A 24,500-nucleotide genomic window follows, 5' to 3' on the forward strand; every position below is an offset into this window, starting at 1 on the left:
CTTGTAGTGAACCTATATAGTTGCTTCACCAAAATCGACGTATCTCAATACTTTGAGAACCTGACACATCGGAACAGCAAATCACCGCTACAGCAGCTAAGAGGGATCGATGCATCCCTCGACTGCGTGGAAAAAGCCTGCGCATTACACTTCGGAACCAATGCATCTCAGCCCAGACTCTCTTCTGCGGAACCGACACATCGCCACCCCTGCGGGATTGACATTGACGCATCACTCAATGCATCGCTCAACTGCACCCTGCATCTAACTGTTGCAACCAGGATCTGCGTGGGTTCTGTAGCCAGCGTGCGCTACATCGTGATCAGCTTGAACTTTGACTATGCCCCGGTCCAGCTCGACCAGATAACCCTTCGCAGTGCTTATTGCTTCTGCGCACTAGAACTCTTTTTAATCTTTTAAAAATTATATCTCGATTTTTATACATTAGATTTTTGTCGTTTTGTTCTTCATTTATAAAAGTATTGTCTATTTTACTAAACCTGTGTGGTGTTTTCATTGTGCTACTGTGTGTGAGTGTGTGTGTGTGTGAGTGTGTGTGTGTGTGTGTGCGAGTGTATGTGTGTGTGTTGCACAAATACTTTACACATTGCTTCTTTAGATAAGCCTGACTGCTCTGTGCCAAGCTATCAGAGGGTGACCAAAGGTTATCTTTTAGTGTGTATTTAGCTTTCCCTGACTAGGATTGTGGTTCCTGCTTGGACAGGGTGCATAACTTTGACAACCAGGAATCCAATTTCTAACAGCTACTGTGTAATATGTTCCTATTCTTATATCGCCATCAAGGAGTTTAACATTGTGAACAATGAGTCCAAAAGATTTAAGTGACATTATATACCATAAAAAAGCTACCCAAACCAAAAATACTCATCACGCTACCCAAACTAAAAAGACTCATCAAAGGTACTGTATTGATACATTACAACACACCTTGCAAACACATGTTTTAGGCGATATGCAATGATACAATAAAAAGTAATCATCCTAAGAAATGTAGAGACAGCAGCAGAATGAATGTTGCTGAGTGGTATTCAAACTATCCGCAACCTAAAGCAGAATTCATGGATTGTCTGGCAGTACGGTGGTATAGTTAAGGGTAAGTTAATTTTTCCCAAAGAAACAATACACTCATTGAATTCTAGATTTACCTTATTTGTGCATTGGAATGTGTTGTGTTAAGGGGATTTGATCTCCTAGGACACAGATGGCACAAATGCTGCAGCGCATTAACATCTCAATTCAAAACCTATAACTAGCTATCATCTTTTCCTCAGTTAATGAGGAAGTTAGGTAAGCAATCTCCTCCATTCATTTTTGTATAAAATAATTAAGTAGCGGCCCCAAAAGTTGATATCCTCCAGTACAGCTAATGATTCTTAATCCCTGAAGAAGCATAGTTCCAAAACATCTACATTAAATTACGCAGTGGTCCTCAAACTATGATGTCCATATACTGTCTTGTTCCCCCTTCAAAGGAAAGGTGACCCCCCTTTAATCACATGCAGTCTTTTCTTATTCCTTATTCCAACACTGGATTCAATCCTAGAAGACATATAAGGGTCTTTTCTCATGACCTCTGCCTGTTCACCCATTACCCAACACAACTCTCAATTAGTCTCTGTGTAAAATGGAACAGAAAGCAGAAGACCGGTGACAGGAGGAGAGAGTTATATGAATGGGATTACTACCTGGGAACATGACTGGGTGTGATGCCAGGGCTGGATGTGTTCTCTGGACTGTCCTGGAATAAACAGAATGGAGAAAATAAGAAAAAGGAGCATGTGGATGAAGTGGCTTTTAACAAAGCAGACAGATTAGAATGCAGAAAACAGTTTAACAGACAGTATCAAAATACTGGCAAGTGGGGGTCTAACATTTCACAAGAATCCCCAGATCCCTGGCATACATGCTCGTGAAATTAGTAGTGCCAACATAAATAATGATGTACTGATGGAAGAGTAGCTGAGAGAGGAAGGAAATGGGCTTTTCCATGCAATTTATATTTGTTAGAGTGACTGTCACTCTATATATAAGATGGTGATAAAGACAAGGAGACAATGCTATTACTAGATGAATTGTATCTGCATCATCCAATGGAAGGAGAACGTTTGCTACGTATAATGAATCAATCTCTCAACAAATGGGACAACAATATCCATCCAGCCTTGGAACTATTGGGAATGGTATTGTTAATTTTTTATCTATAGACAACTCCGTGATATCAACTTCTGTGCTGCTGTTGAGTCATAAAAAAAAGATGTGTGGAAAGGTCCACACTACTGGCGACATTGAGAATCCCTCAATGGCATTATAGGACCACACACCATGGTTACACACTATGTATCATGTATCATATATATATATATATATATATATATATATATATATATATATATATATATATATCACTAGTCGGTATTTATAGTTAGGGTGTAGTTTCCATAGGAAAGGCATTTTTTCACTTGCCTATTTCTTTGGCGTTGTCTGCCAAATCTTCACCAAATTTTCTAAAAAAAGGTTCCGGCAATTCTTGTTGCACATGGAAAGTTTCAGGGTGATCCGTCAAGATAGGGCAGAGAAAAAGGGGGTGTAAAAAACGTGCATTTTCATGTTCATTCCCATAGGACCTTCAGACATGGCTAGCTGAACTGAATTACACCAAACTTGGCGGAAAGGTAGATGTTGGCTCAGGGACATGTCTTTTTGTGATCTGATGTAAATTTGTTCAGTAGTTTTAGACTTATTTAAAGAAATTTCCATCAGTGATGTCACTGACCATGTCATGAATGATTTAATATGTGACGTCATCAGCAGTGCATTGAGGGGGTGTGAGTTATAGTTAGCTTAACTAACTATAACGGCCGAATTTCTCTTGTTTTGTATGAATGAAATGTCCAACTAACTATAACGTCCCTGAAACCTATGGTTTTTTCAGTGAATTTCAAAGATTTTTAAATCATAATATCTAACTACAACGCCCCTGAAACCTATGGTTTTTTCAGTGAATTTCAAAGGTTTTTTAAATGATAATTTCTAACTATTCCTACAGAGGTAGGACATGTGCAGAAAGAGGAAGAAACCCACAGAAAGAAGCAAAAGAAATGCAGAAAGACTCAACAGAAGTCCAGAAAGATGAAGAAAGGTGCAGAAAGAAATAAGAGATATGCACAAAGAACCAACAGAGGTGAAGAAAGAGGCCTTGTTGCAAAGTCATCCTGTGACCACAACATTTTGCTGATTGGTACTGGTGGGAACTGACTCTGACTAACCAGGCCCGGAGCCAGTGCTATCCTGAAAGACACTTAGAATACAGTGAAAACACCTACATACACTAGGGTACACTATGGGTTGGGTTACCTCTGTGATTGGCATGACCTCCCCAGTAAGACCCTAGTACGTAATAGGGCACGGGGATTAAAACTACCTCTAAGTCAGAGGTGCAGAAAGAGGCAAGAGAAGTACAGAAAGAAGCAAGAGAAGTACAGAAAGAAGCAACACAGGTGGAGAAATAGGGGAGAGGGTGCAGAAAGAGGCAAGAAGTATGCAGAAATTTGCAAAAGAGGTGCAGAAACAAGCAAGAGAAGTGCAGAAAGAGGCAAGAGAATTGCTGAAAGAAGCAACAGAGGTTGAGAAAGAAGCAAGAGAAGTGCAGAAAGAGGCAAGTGAGGTGCAGAAAGAAGCAAGAGCAGTGCAGAATGAACCAACAGAGGTGCAAAAAGAGGCAAGATGGGTGCAAAAAAGGAAGAGAAGGGCAGAAAGAGGCAAGAGAATTGCTGAAAGAAGCACGAGGAGTACAGAGAGAGACAAGTGAGGTGCAGAAAAAAGCAAGAGCCGTGCAGAAAGAACCAACAGCGGTGCAAAAAGAGGCAAGAGAGGTACAGAAATTTGCAACAGAGGTACAGAAAGAAGCAAGAGCAGTGCAGAAAGAAGCAAGAGAAGTGCAGAAAGAAGCAAAAGAGATGGAGAAATAGGGAAGAGGGTACAGAAAGAGGCAAGAGGGCTACAGAAAGTTGCCAAAGAGGTGCAGAAACAAGCAAGACAAATGCAGGCATAAGAATTGCAGAAAGAAGCAACAGATGAGTAGAAAGAAGCAAGAGAAGTGCAGAAAGAGACATGTGAGGTGCAGAAAGAAGCAAGAGCAGTGCAGAAAGAACCAACAGAGGTGCAAAAATAGGCAAGAGAGATGCAGAAACAGGCAAGAAAGGAGCAGAAAGAGTCAAGAGAATTGCTGAAAGAAGCAACAGAGGTGTAGAAAGAATCAAGAGAAGTGCAGAAAGACACAAGTTAGGTGCAGAAAGAAGCAAGAGTAATGCAGAAAGAACAAACAGAGGTGCAAAAAGAGGCAAGAGAGGTGCAGAAACAGGCAAGAAAGGTGCAGAAAGAGGGTACAGGGGTGCAGAAAGAGGCAAGAGAATTGCTGAAAGAAGCAACAGAGGTGTAGAAAGAAGCAAAAGAAGTGCAGAAAGAGGCAAGTGAGGTGCAGAAAGAAGCAAGAGCAGTGCAGAAAGAACCAACAGAGGTGCAAAAAGAGGCAAGAGAGATGCAGACACAGGCAAGAAAGGTACAGGAAGAGGGAAGACAAATGCATAAAGAGGCAACAGGGGGAAGAAGACAGGTGTAGAAAGAAGCATGGGGAGTGTGGAATGAAGCTCAGGGGTGCAGAGAGAGGCGAGAGAAGTCCAGAAAAAAGCAACAGAGGTGCAGAAGGAAGCAAGAGAACTGCAGAAAGAGACAAGAGAGTTGCGGAAACAGGCAAAAGAGGTACAGAAAGGTGTAACAGAGGTGCAGACAGAGGCAAGAGAGGTGCAAAACAGGTGAAAGGTTTATAGAAAGAGGTAAGAGGGGTGCAGAACTGTGCAAGAGAGGTGCAGAAAGAAGCAACAAGAGTACAAAAGAACCAACAGAGGTACAAAAAGAGGAAAGTGAGGTGCAGAAGGAGGCAAGAGAACTGCAGAAAGATGCAAGAGAGTTGCTGAAACAGGCAAAAGAGGTGCAGAGAGATGAAACAGGTGGGCAGACTGAGGCAAGAGCGGTGTAGAAAGAGGCAAGATGGGTGCAGAAAGAGGCAAGTGCGGTGCAGAAAGAAGCAGGATAAGTGCAGAAAGAAGCAACAGAAGTGCAGAAAGAGGGAGGAGGGGTGGAGAGCGAGGCAAGAGGGGTACAGAAAGAAGTAAGTCAGATGCAGAAAGAAACAAAAGAAGTGCAGTAAGAAGGAACAGAGGTGCAGAAATAGGCAAAAAAGGTACAGAAAGACATAAGAGGGGTACAGAAAAAGGCAAGAGAGGTGCAGAAAGAGGCAAGAGGGTGCAGAAAGAAGTACATGAGGTGCATAAAGAGGCAACAAACATGCAGAAAGAGGCAAGAGAGATGCTGAACGTAGAAGAGATTTGCAGAAAGAGGCAAGAGAAGTACAGAAAAAGAAAGAAATGTGCAGAAAGAAGCATCAGAAATGCAGAAAGAGGCAAGAGAGGCGCAGAGACCGCGTAGCCCCCCTCACCAGGCCAATTTCAGCCCTGGGGACCCCATCCCCCGAGGCATGGCGAGACTTTTTAAAATTTAATTTATTAATTATTTGGAGGGGGGGTCGCGTGGACCCCCTCCTTAGGCCAATGATGGCCCTGGGACCCCATCCCCCAGGCTGGCTTTTCAGTTTACATTTTTTTTTTTTTGTTCTCAGGGGAGGGGGGCCACGTCTGCCCCGCTCCTGGGCCTGGCCTCTCCGTTGGGGCCCGTGGGGGATCCCTAATGCCTCCACGGTCCTGCCGGCTCCCCACCTCCAGCGGAAGCTGGCATTGCTTTCGAGCAAGGGGAGCTGCTCAAAAGCAATCCTGCTTTGCTTGATTGAAGCAAGAGCAGGTTTACCTGCTCTCGCTTCAATCAAGCAAAGCGGAATTTGCTATGACACGGCTCCCGCCATGCCATAGCAAACAGCAATGTCCTGGGGTGGGCACCCCGGGACATTGCAGGAGCCGGACCTGGGGGTGGCGGTCCCCAGGGCCATCAAGGGGGGCTAAAACCCCCACACACATCTTCAAAAAAATAAAACAGAGCCCTGGGAAGGGGGCGGTCCCAGGGGCGTGTGGGGGGGACTCGAGTCCCCCCACACATTTTTTATTTAAAACAATCAGAGCCCCGGGGAGGTGGTGGTACCGGGGCTGCGGGGGACCCCATGGACCCCTACTATGTAATTTGGGATTGCCCCCGGGACCTGGCCCCCCCGGGGCTTAACAATAACGAAGCGCGGGAGCCCAGCACGAAGTCTGCTGTTTTTTAAGAAAAAAATGCATTTTTGGCAGCAGACCTAGGGGTCAGGGTGTTTCTACACTGCTCCCTTTTCTTGTTTTTTTAATGTTTTTTTCACTATTTTCTTGTGACTCCTTTACCGAGTCACAAGATAGCTGTCAACACTTCCTGGTTTGGAGTGTTGGCAGCCAATCAGAGTGAACCTCATGCCTGGGAGGAGTCGCGAGTCCTCCTCGGTGCTCAGATATCGATATTTTTCATTTTGAATTTCTCAGGAACTACTGAACGGATTTACACAATTTAAAAAAAGGTCGCTTTCTGAACCAAGACCTACCTTTTTGAAAAATTTGGTGTAATTCCATTCAGCATAAACATAGTAGGTCGCACACTGCTCGTCATACCAGCAAATAGCCCCATAGAACTCTGGATAATGTAGTGGCAACGGTGAGTACGCCTATGTCACGAGTATGTCACTATAATGCCATCCCTGGACACGTGTTTCGAGGTAATTGCCTCTCGTCAGCAGGGAGCAGGTAGGTATGTGGGGTGCCAAGTAGACTGCCAAAATATTAAAGGTAAAGTACCTCTCACGGCGCGCAGGTGCGGAACCAAGGCTAGTCAGCCCAAATCGCTCGAGGGAGCTTAAATACATAAACATAGTAGGTCGCACACTGTTCGTCATACCAGCAAATAGCCCCATAGAACTCTGGATAATGTAGTGGCAACGGTGAGTACGCCTATGCCACGAGTATGTCACTATAATGCCATCCCTGGACACGTGTTTCGAGGTAGTTGCCTCTCGAGCGATTTGGGCTGACGAGCCTTGGTTCTGCACCTGCGCGCCGTGAGAGGTACTTTACCTTTAATATTTTGGCATTCTACTTGGCACCCCACATACCTACCTGCTCCCTGCTGGCATAGGCGTACTCACCGTTGCCACTACATTATCCAGAGTTCTATGGGGCTATTTGCTGGTATGACGAGCAGTGTGCGACCTACTATGTTTATGTAATTCCATTCAGCAGTTCGGCCTATAAGCCGTGTCTAAAATTTGCCATGGGAATTAAATGGGGAAAACGCGTTTTGGGACCCCCTTTTTTTCTCGGTCCCTGCTTGACAAATCACCCCAAAACTTTCAAGACAGGAGCTGACCGGAGCGCCCCATAAGTTTTGAAGATTTTGCGAAGATTCATCAAAAGGCACCAAAGATATTGGCAAATTAAAAAACTCTTTTTGAATAGAAACTGGGTTCTAACTACGACTACCTACTGGCGACTGCCAGTAGGTAATACATATATATATAGGTAGGTAGTTATAGTTAGTATTGCTTTCCCATGGGAATGGCATTTTTTGTTTTGCCAATAACTTTGGCACATTTTGATGAATCTTCACGAAATTTTAAAAACTCGTAAAGTGGGGGCTTAGAATAAGGAGGGGTCCCAAAACACATTTTCCCCATGTTTCCCCCATGTTTTAATTTCAAAAGCAATTTTGAACATGACTACAGCCCGAACCGCTGGATGAAATGACACCAAATTTGGCAGAAAGCTAGCTCTTGGTATAGAAAGAACGTTTATGTGATCTGGATTAAATCCATTCTGTAGATTTTGAGTTATTAACTAAAATCCAAATTTGCATAACTACGGATGAGGACCCTCTGTGAATTTACTCCCGGGGAATCTGCAGCTCCACGAGCTACAGCAAGGTCCTGATTGGCAGGCCACAGAAAAGTTGTGGCCCCCATTTTCTTTATTTGAAAACAGTCCCTGGGGCTGAAAAGCAGCAAGTAAAGTAGACGAAGGGTGTCAGGTTATAGCTTTCCTGACCCCATGTGTTTGTTGTAGATGTGGGGAAAGAATGTATAATGGACAAGAAAATGCAAGAAATCTGTTTTTTTGCCTTTTGCGAGATCGGTGGGGCCATTGCGGAGCTCAGCCTGGACCCCGTGTAAATCCACAATAAAACCGCAGACCACGTTGTGAATAAAAAAAAGAATATATACTCACGACACCCACTCTGACACCCATATAGACACTCACACCCACTGTGATACCCAAACAGACACTTCCACACCCAGTCTGACACCCAGACAGACACCATCACACCCACTCTGACGCCCATACAGACACTATTACACCCACTCACACACCCAGACACTCTGACAACCAGTCAGACACTCAGATAGACACTCTTGTGCCCTTTCTCATGCCTATACAGACACAACCACACCCACTCACACAGATACTCTCACACCCATTCATACACACAGACACTCTTACACCCTATCTGATGCCCATAGAGATACTCTCACACCCACTGTGACACTCAAACACTCTCACACCCACTCACACAACCAGACACCCTCACACCTACTTTGATGCCTATACAGATACTCTCATGCCCACTGTGAAACCCAAACAGATACTGTCACACCCAGTCAGATACCCAGACAGACATCCTCATACTGAGTGATGCCCATACAGACACTATCACACCCACTTACACACACAGACACGTCAACACCCCCCACACACACATACACTCTCACACCCACTCACACACAGAGACACCCTAACACTCACTCTGACACCCATATAGACACTCTCACACCCACGGTGACATCAAAACGGACACTCTGACACCCAGTCACACACAGACAGATGCTCTTGTGCCCACTCTGATGCCCATATAGACACTATTACATCTACACACAGACCCACTCAGACACTCTCGCACTTACTCACAGATGCACACAGAACACTTATACACCCTCTTGCAGACCTACTTAGACACTCACACAGCCAGTGAGAGGTGCACAGAAATACTTACACAGCCACTCACAGACCCATACTACTACTCACACAGCTACTCACAGATCCACGAATCCAGTGACACACCCATGTGCAGACCAACTCAGGTACTCAGACAGTCATGGGAGCCGGTGAATATGTTAATGGTTAAGTACATTGGTAATTAGGAAGTGTTTGGCTTTTATTGTAGTAGTTTTTGCAAAGTAAAATGTGAATGGAAAGTAGAAATAGTAAATTGTGACATGGATGTCGGATCTGCGAAACCATCGCAAATTTATTCAGTACACAGAGGGCTGCGCTGAGTGTTGTGGTGGATTCGCGACATAAAACAACAACCGAATTGGGCTTCTTCGCAGGAAACATACAACCAAATTGGGCTTCTTCGCAGGAAACATGCAACCAAATTGGGTTTCTTCAAAGGAAACATACAATCAAATTGGACTTCTTCCCCGGAAACAAGGAAAGGGTTAAAAAATACTGACCATTTAGAAGCAGCATAACAAAAATAAAACATGAAAGGAAGCCTATGATTTGTTAAGTACAAGAGTATAAGTAAGAGCGCATGGTGAGCAGCAGCCATTTTATCTACTTTTCTACTGAGAGCGCCGAAGAGTGACATAGTTGAGACTTCATATTTCCAGTGAAAAGAGATGTTAACAGGCATTGAAACTAAAGCTAGCCAACATCAAACAGATTTTACAAGTATGTTAATTAGGATGCAGTATAAAGAAGTATATTTAGGAGGAGAAATGCTAGTGTATATAAGCTGAAAGAAAATGTGTAGCTTCTGGAATCTATAGTAGAAGTCAAAATAAAATGGAGCTTAGATGACAATAACTAAAATTAGAGCGAGCAGTAAAGGAGAAAGAATTGGTATTTCCCTCTTCCTCATTTTGCAATGGTGCATACATTTTTAGATAGTTTTTATTTGCTTTCAAATGGAACTTGTCTTGAGGGAATATTTCTTCACAGTATGTATTGATAACTGCTTGCTGAAGAGATTACACTGAATACATTTGGCACTAACCTATTTTGCACATGAAGGAATACTAAAATGTTTCCAAACATTGCTCCTTTTTCGCAGGTGGCATCTCCTCCTCCTCATCCAGTACAAGGTCAGCATGTTGTGGGTCTGAACACATACCATCATTTATCTTAAGTACGTGTGAACAAAACTGCATTTTTAAATAGTTTAATATGTCTGTTATGTTTATTGTTTGGTTTCAATTTATAGTAATATGTTAATTTGTGTTTTTACATAAAACTTGTCTTATGAGAATACTTTTTAGCGGTCTCTCTTGATAATTGCCTGCCACAGATAATACTCTGCAGAAACTTGACAAATACACAACTCTATTTTTAAGTTCTCCTGGTGTCTTTAATTGGATACCTTTAATTTTAGTGTTTGTTTCTTTCAAAAAGTCATGTAAATTATCCCATGCATACTCTGCACAGCTCATGGTTACAAACCAAGTTGGTGCACCTAAATTTTGCAACATACACTTAAGCTCACCATGACGACAATAACAAAACTCATTGGGCCCGATTCACAGAACTAACTTAAGACAAAATCCTAAACTTACTACCATTTTGGTATTCACAGAAGGCACTTACTCATTTTGGTATTCACAGAAGGCACTTACTCATTTCGGTATTCACAGAAGTTAGGAGTCCTAACTTTAGGACTCCTAAATGCCTTCTGTGAATACCGAAAGTCTTAAAGTTAGGGTTTTTCTCAGTTTAGGAGTCCTAAAGTTAGGAGTCCTAACTTTACTACTCCTAAACTGACAAAAATCCTAATTTTAAGGCTTTCGGTATTCACAGAAGACATTTAGGAGTCCTAAAGTTAGGAGTCCTAACTTTACTACTACTAAATTAAGAAAAATCCTGGGCCCGATTCACAGAACTAACTTAAGACAAAATCCTAAACTTACTACCATTTTGGTATTCACAGAAGGCATTTACTCATTTTGGTATTCACAGAAGGCACTTACTCATTTCGGTATTCACAGAAGTTAGGAGTCCTAACTTTAGGACTCCTAAATGCCTTCTGTGAATACCGAAAGCCTTAAAATTAGGATTTTTCTCAGTTTAGTAGTAGTATAGTTAGGACTCCTAACTTTAGGACTCCTAAATGCCTCCTGTGAATACCGAAAGTCTTAAAATTAGGATTTTTCTCAATTTAGTAGTAGTAAACTTAGGACTCCTAACTTTAGGACTCCTAAATGCCTTCTGTGAGTACCGAAAGACTTAAAATTAGGATTTTTCTCAGTTTAGTAGTAGTAAAGTTAGGAGTCCTAACTTTAGGACTCCTAAACTGAGAAAAATCCTAATTTTAACACTTTCGGTATTCACAAAAGGCATTTAGGAGTCCTAAAGTTAGGACTCCTAACTTCTGTGAATACCGAAGTGAGTAAGTGTCTTCTGTGAATACCAAAATGAGTAAGTGCCTTCTGTGAATACGAAAATGGTAGTAAGTTTAGGATTTTGTCTTAAGTTAGTTCTGTGAATCGGGCCCCCTATTTTTAAGACTTTCAGTATTCACAGAAGGCATTTAGGAGTCCTAAAGTTAGGAGTCCTAACTATACTACTACTAAACTGAGAAAAATCCTAATTTTAAGGCTTTCGGTATTCACAGAAGGCATTTAGGAGTTCTAAAGTTAGGAGTCCTAACTATACTACTACTAAACTGAGAAAAATCCTAATTTTAAGACTTTCGGTATTCACAAAAGGCATTTAGGAGTCCTAAAGTTAGGACTCCTAACTTCTGTGAATATCAAAATGAGTAAGTGCCTTCTGTGAATACCAAAATGAGTAAGTACCTTCTGTGAATACCAAAATGGTAGTAAGTTTAGGATTTTGTCTTAAGTTAGTTCTGTGAATCGGGCCCATTGGTCCCATGTTGGCATCCCATCAAATGTATCAAATTGTGCTTTAGCTCCACATCCTTTCAATGAATTTTGTCAACAAAGTCCTTTGCAGACATATTTTGTAAATTAACTCCTGTCTTTAGAATATGATTAACATTGTATGATAGTTCAGAAAAATCACTTTCAAATATGAGATGGAATAGATATGGAATACTTAGATAAAATATAGGGTCCTCTGGATATAATCTTGTTGACCTGTACTCAGCTGCAAAGGGCAGTCATTATACCGCCCACCTACTCCAATTAGAAATAGTTGAGGAAAACATTGAGCTTCTAAACTTTTCTACCACACACTCATTGAAGCTCCTTTAGCTTGTTTCAACTGATATAGTTCAATAGCATCTCCTATAAACTCTTTTAAATGCAGTGAATGGATAGTGTAGTGCTCATATATTTCTCTGTGTTAGAAATGGAGGTCTCTAGTTGGCAATGGTTTGCCCCGCTGTCCAAGTAGGGACCCTTCTTTCTAGTCAGGGTAAGGGGGCATACACTTCTAAAATAACCCCGTTGGTAGCTTGGCACGAGCAGACAGGCTTATCTCAGAGGCAGTGTGTAAAGCATCTGTGCACGCATACAGTAATACAGTGAAAGATCTACAAATGGACATCACACTAGTTTAGAAAAATAGGTAATCTTTATCTAAACCAAACAAGACCAAAACAACAAGAATCCACACCACAGTAATAAAAATATGATTTTCAAAAGGTAGAAGCAGTTCTGTTCAAAGCAGATTGCAGATGCAACACTTTCAACACAAAGTACCTTGGATGAGTCACAATCAAAAGCAAGAACAGCCGCAGGGAAGGTGATGCATTGGTTCCTTACGCGCAGGGAAGGGGATGCGTTGGTTCCTTACTCCACGGGAGGTGATGTGTTGGTTCCCTACTGCCAAACAGGGGAGATGCTGCGTCGGTTTCTTACTGAAGGGGAGGTGATGCATCAGTTTCCTAATGTGCGGGGAGGTGATGCACTTGTTTCCTACTGTGGCCCCGGTGTCCTTATAGACTTGGTGCCCTGAGGTTCGGGGATGTGTTGCTCCTCGAAGCAGCTGTGGCAACGGCCCTTGCCTTGGTTTCTTCAGCCACGATCCCACAATGCATTGGTTCTTGCAGCCGCACAACAGGGTCTACAACAGAATCAGTGCGGGGATCTCGGCCTTCGTAGATTGGTGCACTCAATGTGGCGTGTGGTGATTTCTCGAGCAGCAAGCAGGGGGACGTCAGTTTCTTTGGCAATGAGTCAGAAACAGTTACGGATGCGTCGTGCTTCTCCTCGTTGTGTTACTTTTCCAGCTCCCAAGAGCAGGAACAACCTCCAGAGGCCCAGGACAGCAGCAGGCACCCCTTGACATGTCAGAACTCTGAGCAAAAGAGTTCAGGGGAGCTGGGGGTGAAGTCTGTGTATCCCTGAGACTTCAAAACAGGAGGCAAGCTCTACTTCAAGCCCTTGGAGATCTTCCTCAGGCAGGGGACACAGCACAAAGCAAAGTCCTTGTCCTTTTCTTGACAGAAACAGCCACTGCAGGCCAACCCCATACAGCACACAGCAAAGGGGCAGTACTTCTCCTTCAGTTTCTCCAGCTCTTCTCCTTGGCAAAGTTCCTCTTGAATTCTAGAAGTAATCTAAAGTTCAGGGGTCTGGGCCCCACTCTTTATATCACTAATTCCTTTGTTCCCTGGTGGAAGAGAAGCTCTTTGCCCAGCCAAAACCAGTTCTGTCCTTTCTGGTGCAGCTTCATGGCAGGAGGTGGAGACAGCATTGTCAAAGGAAGACCAGGACCATTCAGGGGTGAAAGAAATCTCCTCCCCTACTCTGAATGTAGCCCAGGTCGATTCAGCACAGCCCTGACTCACCCTGGAAAGGCCGGACACAGCTCACCCTCCCCCAAGTGGCTGTCTGAACAGAATGCACATCCCCAGCCCCTGTCACTCCAAAGCTAGACAGTCAATACACAACTTAGCAGAGGCACACAGGATGGCTTAGCAAGAAAATACCTACTTTCTAAAAGTGGTATTTTCAAACACAGAAAGTAAAAATCCTCCTCAATAAAAGATGCTCTTTATATCCTGAGTTCAGGCATACTAAACGTTATCTTCCTATCTTGCCCAATGAGGAGTTATATTTATAAGATGTTCTAAATAAACTCTCCTTCTATCCTATGGGACAGATCGCCTTTCAATAGTGAAAAAACAAAATTGGCAGTATTTCACTATCAGGACATGCCACACACATCAGGGCATGTCCTACCTTTCACATACAATGCACCCTGCCCACAGGGGTACCTTAGGTCTACCTTAGGGGTGACTCACATGTAAGAAAAGGCAAGGTTAGGGTCCGGCAAGTGGGTGCACTTGCCCGGTCGACATGGCAGTACCAAACTGCGCACAGACACTGCAGTGACAGGTCCGAGTTACATTTACAGGCTGCTTATGTGGGTGGCACAATCAGCGCGGCAGTTCCACTAGCAGCATTTGACTTTCAGGCCCTGGGCACACACAGTGCACTGTACTAGGGACTGACTAGTAAATCAAATATGCCAATCATGGAATCCCCAATCCATAACAACAATTTACTGGGATCACTTGCACTTGGCACTGAACAGCAGTGGCAAAGTGCCCAAAGCATCTAGACCAGCAAAAACGAAGTCCAACACACAGCAAAATATCAGGAGGCAAAGGCAACAAAAAATACAGGGGAAACCCACGCTAATGATGCCAGGTCAAACGCGTGTCCCCTCCAGCTGAAATGTGGGGAGAATTACCCACCCTCTTGGGAGTTCTCTTCACTAAGGTGGACAAATCTGGACAGACCATCAGCATTGGTGTGTTCTGTACCAGGGCGGTGTTCTACCATAAATTCCATCCCCTGTAAAGAAATGGACGACCTCAACAACTTTGGGTTCTCACCCCTCATGGGGCTGTGGTCAGTCTGAACCCGGAAATGAGTCCCAAACAAGTAAGGCCTCAGCTTCTTTGCGCCCAGACCACAGCAAAAGCCTCACGCACAATTGCAATCCACCTCTGTTCCTGTGGAAGTAACCTCCTTCTAATGAAGGCTACAGGTTGGTCTAGGCCCTCCTCATTCAGTGGAGAGACCACAGCCCCCACACCATGCTCTGAAGCATCTGTCTGCACCACAAATTCCTGTGAGAAGTTGGGTGCCTTGAGCACGGACACCATGCACATGGCAGATTTCAGGGCATCAAAGCTTTATGACAGGTGTCAGTCCAGTTCAACTTCCTGGGCTGCTTCCTGGAAGTCAGCTCTCTCAAGGGGGCAACAATGGTGCCATACCCCTTGACAAATTTCCAGCAATATGCGGTGAGGCTTAAAAAGGTCCTTACCTCTGTCTGGCTCTTGGAGGGTTCCGAAGCCAGAATGGTGTCAATCTTAGGCCGTAGGGGCGCCACCTGGCTGCTTCCTACCTGGTGTCCTAAGGAAACCACTGAGCCCTGCCCGATCTGGCACTTGCTTGCCTTGATCATGAGGCCTGCCCTCTGCAGAGCCTTTAGCGCTTCCCAGAGGTGGTGCGGATGTTCCTCCCAAATAGCACTGAACACTGCGATGTCATCTAGGTAGGCGGCACTGAAATCCTCCAGTCCTGCCAACACCTGGTTGACCAACAATCTGAAAGGTGGCAGGGGCATTCTTCAACCAAAAGAGCATCACCCGGAATCAGTAGTGCCACTCTGGGGTTGAAAATGCAGACCTCTCCTTGGCCCCATCAGATAAGGCAATCTGCCAGTACCCAGACGTTAAGTCAAATGTACTGAGGTACTTGGCAGCTCCCAACCGATTTTTGAGCTCATCACTTCTGGGGATGGGGTGTGCATCAGTCCTGGTGACTGAATTCTCCCAGTAAATCCAATGTGATCCAGACTGATCACCTGCTGCCTGGTTTGAAGCCTGCTGCCACAAACCAACACGAGAAGGACATTCCTTATGCTTCTTGCAGAATTCCTCCCTGGAGGGACCCCTTCCTGCTGCCAATAGGTCAGCTCAGGCAAGTCCCCCCGTTCGGCCACTTGCTCCCCTGAAGGCTCCACGTCATCCCCCTCAAGGTTTGCCTCCTCCTGGACCGTGGGAACTTCGGGGCTGGTTTCCCACGCCCCCTGCCTCTTCTCTTTCTGGCAGGCACCTAGGCCACTGTTTCAGACTCCAGGTCCTTTTCATTGCCCTTACCGGCTGCCATAGACCGCGTGGTCACACACGCCCACTCAGGCAGACCCAACATCTCCAAATGGGACTTACGTTCCACCTTTTCCCAAGTGGAACTCTCCATATCGTTCCCTAGCAGACAGTCAACAGGCATGGCTGGCCTCACAACTTTCAAGGTACCTGAGACCCCCCCACTCAAAGGAAACCTGTGCCACTTTACAGAGGCGCTCTTAGTTGTCAGGTGCAACTACTGGGTCAAGTACATCGGGGACCACCTGCTCTTCAGACACTAGCCGGCAACTGACAGCTGTGACACTGGCTCCAGAATCTCTCAGAGCCTGCACCCTATGGTATTTAATTGTCACCTACTGTCCATATTTCTTAGTGTTAGCAGGCAGACGGCTACTAGGGACCATCTCACTGTCTCCTAGTGAGACCAGGGTCAACTCTGCTGGCTGCTGGCTCCCACCCTTCCTGGGAACCCAACTCCTCCCCCACGGCTACACTAGTCAACTCTCAGGGCGGAGCATCTGTGGGTGCAGTAGTAGCTTTAATCGGACACCTAGGATCCCCTATGAAGTGGCCCACCTGACCACAACCATAACATGACCGGGGGCCCTTCAGGCAGGCTTACCTGCCGGGACCCATGGCTTCTTTTCACTAGGGGGTTGGGAACCTTTCCCTTGGGATTTACTTTCGGGCCTGTTTTGGAACTCCTTCTGTTTACCTTTGTCCCCCCCCCCACTCTTCTGCTGGGGAACCTGCCCACCTTTGGCGAAGTCTCCAACATGGCCTTTGTGGACCATGGTACTGACCTAGCGGTCCGCCTCCATAGCAAGATTCCTGGGGTCAATCGGCCCACTGTCAATCAGATGAGGGTGTAGCTCTGGAAAACAACTACCAGACAAGTGCTCCCATGCAACCAAATCATAGAGTCCCTGAAAATCATTCACCTGGCTACCCTTTACACAACCATCCTGTGCTCTGCAAAAATAGGACACATACTCCACCCAAGTGCTTGACTCAAGCTCCTTACAGGCCCTCAGCTTTTGCCTGTACAGTTCTGGGGTCAACCCAAACCTCCTGATCAAGGCCTCCTTCAGAGGGTCCTCAATGGAAAGGCTAGCAAAGTATCCCTCCCTTCTGTTACGAAACAGTTCCACAACCCCTATCCCCAGTCTCTCTCAGGGATTCTGTGGAACCTCATTGCTACCTCATGCCTTAAATCACAGATTAATGTCCACACTCTTTACAAAATCCTTAATCACTTCCTTGGGGATGTATACCCTCCCTTCTCCAGGCACTGACAACAAGCTGCCACCATTGGAACTGGGTGCCACAATCTTGGCCTTTATGTCCAGTTCCTTTAAATGTCTCTCATGCTCTAAAAGCATCCCCTTTTCTTCCAGGACCAATTTATGCTTCTCTAACTGCAATTCCCTGTCCTCTTTCCCAAACCTGAGCTTTGTAAGTTCCAACTCATGCACTCTGCTTCTCTCTCTGTTTCCCAACTCCTCAGGAGACAGCCCCTTTGAAGACACACTGCTGCCCCTCCTGGACGGTAACTTCCCCCAGGCAGACCCAATAGCCCATCCTGCTGCCCATCTAAATTCTCATCCTGCACTATGGGCTCCTCGGTATGCTCACTGGCTTTCCTTGATTCCAACCAGGCCCTCAAGGCCTTCTGTATCCCTCCTTTCTGGTGAGGCCTCTTACTCAGATTTTAAATTTCTTGCAGACAGCTTTCAATAGTGGCACAGTGTAGGTATCCTCTTCAAATTCAATATCCACAGATGCAAGTGCTGCTGATTCTGTCATGGTGAAAATTGGAAGTTCTCAAGTTGCAAAAAGTTCCAAGAAGAAAAAGTTCCACAAACTGTATGTTGTTGCGTAATGGTCTACGCTATACTAGTAGTTTACACCAATCACTGTATGTAAGGCACAAACGCAAGTCCAGATAAGGACCGCTGACCACCAATGTTAGAAATGGGGGTCTCTAGTTGGCAATGGTTTGCACCGTTGTCCTAGTAAGGACCCTTCTTCCTAGTCATGGTAATGGGGTAATACTTCAAAAATAACCCCTGCTCACCCCCTTGGTAGCTTGGCACGTGCAGACAGGCTTATCTCAGAGGCAGTGTGTAAAGCATTTGTGCACACATAAAGTAATAAAGTGAAAACACTACAAATAGACATCACACCAGTTTAGAAAAATAAGTAATCTTTATCTAAACCAAACAAGACCAAAACGACAAAAATACGCAATACAGTAATAAAAATATGACTTTCAAAAGGTAGAAACAGTTCTGTTCAAAGCAAATTGCAGATGCAACACTTTCAACACAAAGTACCTTGGATGCATCACAATCAAAAGCAAGAACAGCCACAGGGAAGGTGATGCATTGGTTCCTTACGCGCAGGGAAGGTGATGCATCGGTTCCTTACTCCAGGGGAGGTGATGCGTCGGTTCCTTACCGCCACGTAGAGGAGGTGATGCGTCGGTTCCTTACTGAAGGTGAGGTGATGCATCAATTTCTTACTGTGCGGGGAGGTGATGCATCAGTTTCTTACTGCGGCCCCGGTGTCCTTGTAGACTTGGCACCCCGGAGCAATGCGTGAGGATCAGGGATGCAGCGGTTCTCGATGCGGCGGAGGCAATGACGCTTGCGTTGGTTTCTTCAGCAACAGTACCACGATGCGTTGGTTCTTGCAGCCGCACAGCAGGGCCTGCGGTGCGGTAATCTTGGACTTCGTAGATCAGTGCACTTAATGCAGTGTGCGTCGATTTCTCGAGCCGCGGGCAGGCACTGCGTTGGTTTCTTCGGCGATGCGTCGGAAACAGGCGCACTTCTCCTCGGTGTGTTATTTTTTCAGCTCCCAACAGCAGGAACAACCTCCAGAAGCCAGAACAGCAGCAGGCACCTCTTGGCAGGTCAGAACTCTCAGCAAGAGAGTTCAGGGGAGTTTGGGGTGAAGTCTGTGTATCTAAAGTTCAGGGGTCTGGGCCCCACTCTTTATAGCACATATTCCTTTGTTCTATGGTGGCAGAGAAGCTTTTTGCCCAGCCCAAACCAGTTCTGTCCTCTCTGGTGCAGCTTCCTGGCAGGAGGTGGAGACAGCATTGTCAAAGGCAGATGAGGTCCATTCAGGTGTGAAAGAAATCTTCTCCTCCAACTCTGAATGCAGCCCAGGTCTATTCAGCCCAGCCCTGACTCACCCTGGAAAGGCAGGATACACCTCATCCCCCCCGCCCCCAAGCGGCTGTCTGAACAGTATGCACATCCCCAGCCCCTGTCCCTCCAAGCCAGGCAGTCAATACACAACCAAGCAGAGGCACACAGGATGGAAAATACCTACTTTCTAAAAGTGGTATTTTCAAACACAGAATGTAAAAATCATCCTCACTAAAAGATGCATTCTTCTATTCTCAGTTCAGGCATACTAAACGTTATCTTCCTTTAGATAGAAGGTAACTTTCTTCACCTTATTTAAATCCACATATTCCTACCATTTTTTTGTTTTTTTGTTTTTTGTGGGCACACCATTCACGGGAATAACAAGCAGTTGGATATGTGTAACGAATTTGTAAATAGTCAAATAAGTCATGTTATATTATTTGTTAATTTTTTGGTTTAAATTGTATTGTAATATGTTAATAAAATGTATTTGTGTGCAATTCCGTTTTTTTCTACAATTTATATGGTTGTTTTTCCCCACTGTTCAATGGTGATTCTTTTAACAGTACATCATTTATGGTGTATGAGTATAGAACCTGAGAACAATAAAAAAGATAAACTACCCCCACTGAAGATATTTTTACAGTGACAAGCATGTGGCATTTTGCACAGTGAACAACTATGTTACTTAAATCTTTGCAGACAGCTGGTATTATAATGACTTCTACTGGTGATGGTTCTCCCAAGGTTGCTAGAGAGGTCGACTGTTTCTTCCACATCATTCATTTGTAGACCCTTCTATGGTCTGTTTTTAAGTTCTTCCATATGAAATTTGTCCCGTGTGAAAACCTATTTGCAGTGCCACTGGTTAAATGCTTGCAGCAAATATTGCACTGCACATATTTAGCTATACTCTTCTTTTACCCTGAAGGTATAGTAAAATGGTGCCAAACATCTATTTGTTTTCTTGCAGTTGGTGTATCTTTCCCCTCATCCTCAACAGGTTCTAGACGTTCGTCCTTGTTAAAAGATGAAGTTCCAGTCATTGTTTTTTGCCAGAAAAGTGAACAAAAGCAGAGCACCACTGGTTCTGAATACCCTTTTTACAGACTTCAGTGAAGAATTAACTATTTTTAGGTGTGGTTTAAAACAAACTAACAGCAATGCTTCTTCACTGTGCAAGAATGTACCCTTACAAAACATTTTTCTATTAAGAAGCATGTTGCATTTCGCATAGTGAGTAACCATCTTACTTAAATCTTCACAGACAGCTGGTATGACAATGAGTTCTACGGGTGATCGTTCTCCTAAGTGTTTCCTATAGTTGGACTATCCTGTTGTACCTAGGTTCTCCCGTATCATCCTGTAATAATCCGTTCATGAACTGTAAATGAATGCTTCCACATGGAAGCAGTCTCATGCGAATACTTTTTTGCAGTGCCTCTGGATAACTGCTTACCGTAAATATTGCACTAAACATATTTAGCAGTAACCTTTTTTCCCCTGAAGGTATAGTAAAGAGCTTCCAGACATCACTCTCTTTTGATTTTGGTTGCGCAGAAGTTTATTTGTTAATAGTTCCATAAGATATGTTATGTTTATTTGTTAATTGTTTACTTTAAACTATTTAGAAATGTGTTAATAAAATCTATTTCTAAAGTTTTAAAAATGTATATTTTAATTAAACATTTATGTCACAAACACACCCTTAAATGTACTCATGCATGAATTCACACACCTATAGAGTCATTTAAACAGGTACTGACACCCATACACACCCTCACACACCCACTAAAAATCCCGTACAGTCAGCCACACACTCTTTTGCACATGCTTTCACCTACTTACATAGACTCATACACCCATATGGCCATTCACACACCTACTCACACACTGGTACAGGCACTCATACACCAAGACATAAACTGATACAGACACTCATATACCTATGTATACACTGATGTACCCACTCACATACCCACAAACACCAAAACAGCTACTAAAATATCGAGCCATACACTAATAAAGCCTAACCCAGAGATTGACACATCGATGTACAAATCAATACAGTTACTGACACATCCAGGCACTCACCAATATGGTCGCTAACAGACCCAGGCTCATACTGATACAACATCTGACAGACCCAGGTACACACCTATACAGCCACTTCCACACCTACTTACTCTCTCACACAGTCACTAACACACCCATTCAGTCACACAGACAGCCACTAACATACCCAGTCACTGACCCATACAGTCATGTACACACCAACTGTAGGAAGCTGGCTCTCTATATAGTATACTAAATTGAAGTACATTTTGCAAAGAGTCCTGTGGATACCTAATATGTTTGCAGAGGTAAAAGCAGATCATTCTAATGCTCTTTTTGTGGTAGCTCCTGAGGCTCAGTTCCCTCTGGGGATGACAAGTCATCTCCCTGAGGAGAGGGGACTTGATCTGGTGTCTGTTTTGAAGCTGATCCGGCAGTCTCCCTGCCTTTTCTCTTGGAAGGTTGAGTCATCTTTCAGGCTCCAACACTTCTTTTTCACCTTGGGTTTTGATTTGTGCCCTTGTTTTTACACACACCCATTCAGGTATTCTCAGCATCGCTGCATGGGTTTTCTTCTTTACCTCAGCCCATGCTGAGTAGTCCAAATAATTTCCAAGCAGACACTCTGGAGGGATAGCAGAAGACACCACTACCCTTTTAAGACCACTAACTCCTCCCCAATCTAAGATCACCAAGGCCATTGGATGTTCCTTAGCATGATTATCAGCTTTGAGGTCTGTCATAGGAGATATTAGTCTGGGGACACCAGCGGCTCAGCCACGATGGTGATGCTGGTGCCAGTGTCCCCGAGGGCTTCCAACCTAATCCCATTAATATTTGTCTCTTGTCTGTAATGCTCCAGGTTACTGGGCCAGAAAGCCAGGGCAGCTACATCCACCCCTCCCTCAGAGACTAGAGTTACCTCAGTGAGCACCTTGACATTGTCAGGGCTCACTTGTGATCTCATCTGGAGACATCTGCATTTGCTGCAGGTGGACTAGAGACATTATTTTTGTTTTTACACCTAGGGCCTCCAGTTCGATGTCCAATTGTCTTGCAATCAAAACACCAAGCCTTCTTGGAATCCAAGTTTTTATCCTGGTACCCACCCTTGGGCTGTGATGAGTTTCGGCGCCTACCCTCCTTAGCATGTTTTTGGGAGCCTGAAGAAGACTCATTTTTGTTTTTATTTTTTTGGTCACCATCTTTCCCTTGGCCTCTTTCTTTTGGTCACCCCCAACAGTGGTAGTTTTGGTCACCCTTGTTTTCACCCAGCAGTCTGCCTTCTTCCCCAACTCAAAAGGAGAAAGTGAATCTAGGTCTACCAGATGCCGTTGTAACTTCTCATCGTAACAATTACTCAAAAGATGCTCCTTTATAATTAAATTGTAAAGCCCTTCAAAGTCATTCATATTGCTACCTGCTAACCAACCACCTAGTGTTTTTACTGAAAAGTCAACTAATTCCACCCTGGACTAACTCTGGGTTTTTCGAGTCTCCCTGAATCTTATTCTATACTTCTTAGTGATGAGTCCAAAGCTCTCAATCAGGGTAACCTTCATGAGGTCGTAAGACTCAACATCTTTTTCATCCAATTTAAGGAGTCTATCCCTGCATTTCCTGAAAATAGTTCCCACAAGAGAGGAGGCCGATTTCTTCTGGCTACTTTTCTACCGATACAGGCTCTCTCAAAAGCAGTAAAGCATTTGGTGACATCATCACCATCTGTATATTTAGGGACAATCCCTTTGGGGAGTTTATAGTCATTAAAAAAAGTCACTCTCCCTATTTATTTGTATGCGGCCACCGGAGATAGGTCCTAGGCCCATCTTTTTCCTTTGTCTTTCTATTTCTAGGAGCTGAGCTTCTAAGTTCAGTCTTCTGGTCACTCTTTCTAGCATCAGGTCCTCATCTGAGGGGTCTCAGCTATACTTTCAGGGGTCTGACTCCTGTCCCTCCTCAGCAACATCTTTGTTTGTATTTTCTTCATCCCCGGATTGGTTTACCAGTTCTGGGTGATATTTCTCAAACTGAGCTATCGGTTGATGAGAAATTCTTTTTTATGAATTTTGCTTGGTTTGATTCCATCGCCCTCACAGAAGGCCCTCATTTGAGCATGGCTCAGGTCCATGTAAGGTGTAAGGTTGAGATCCTGAACCTGGCTATCAGAATCAGGCATTATTTGACTAAAATTGGGATCTTTTTAGGAAGTAAAAAAAAAATAACTACATACTAAATACTTTGTCCTAACTAAAGTACAGATTTTTTAATTTCTAAACAGTTTCTTTCAGGGACTTAACCAAGGCCCTACTAGTTAAATTTAGAAATTTAGAAAAAATGGACTAATCCAAAAGTTCAACTAGTTAATGACAATTTTTAGATTTATGCAAAAACAATAGTTGATGGACAGAATGCAGAACAATGTCATACATTCAACCCAGTACAGAGATCTGGGCCTAAATCCATCGTTTTTTGCTCACCATGCCGTTCCAGTTTGAACCAAGCCATATGCAAATCAGTCTTGACCCTGTGCCTCATGGGAACAGTCCAGCGTGAACTGCCAAGCCAGGTCCTCCCTGGACTGGAAACAAGCATCCTAGGACCGGTTTCGGGATTTCACCCCTCTTCAGCCAGGATAGCTTGATTCCAGTGGCATGGAGAGCACGGGACCCACGTCTAGGCATACCCTTCCCACTGCAAAAACAACAGTTGATGGACAGATTGCAGAACAATGTCATACATTCACACCAGTACAGAGATCTGGGCCTAAATCCATCGTTTTTTTGCTCACCATGCCATTCCAGTTTTTTTAGATTTACTCATGAGGTCAAATATTGACACAGTGGTTCTAGTGAATGCAAAGTCTTCTATACAACCGCTGCCACCAAATGTAGGAAGCTGGCTCTCTATATAGCGTACTAAAATGAAGTACACTGTGCAGAGAGTCCAGTGGATCCCCAAAATGTGTACAGAGGTACAATCAGATCATTCTAATGCTCTTTTTGTGGTATTGTGGGCGAGCATTTAGGCTTATCAGAGGGTTGTGCTAAGCATGTGTTGTCACACACACAGGCAATAAATGAGACACTCTCTCCAGAAGAAATCAGAGGCCAA

General features: G+C 44.2%; 1 protein-coding gene across 2 annotated transcripts in view; it reads right to left on the reverse strand.

The window, feature by feature from the left end:
• Positions 1–24,500, reverse strand: part of LOC146822748 (acid-sensing ion channel 1C-like) — a 437,693-nt gene that overhangs the window by 49,618 nt on the left and 363,575 nt on the right. For both annotated transcript variants that reach the window (XM_085606934.1, XM_085606933.1), the window contains exon 10: positions 1,707–1,759. In XM_085606934.1, the coding sequence (XP_085463060.1) occupies positions 1,707–1,759 (53 nt within the window). The remainder of the gene's footprint in view (positions 1–1,706; positions 1,760–24,500) is intronic.

This window comes from Triturus cristatus, chromosome 5_2 (genome assembly GCF_964204655.1).
Source record: "Triturus cristatus chromosome 5_2, aTriCri1.1, whole genome shotgun sequence".
Taxonomy (NCBI): domain Eukaryota; kingdom Metazoa; phylum Chordata; class Amphibia; order Caudata; family Salamandridae; genus Triturus; species Triturus cristatus.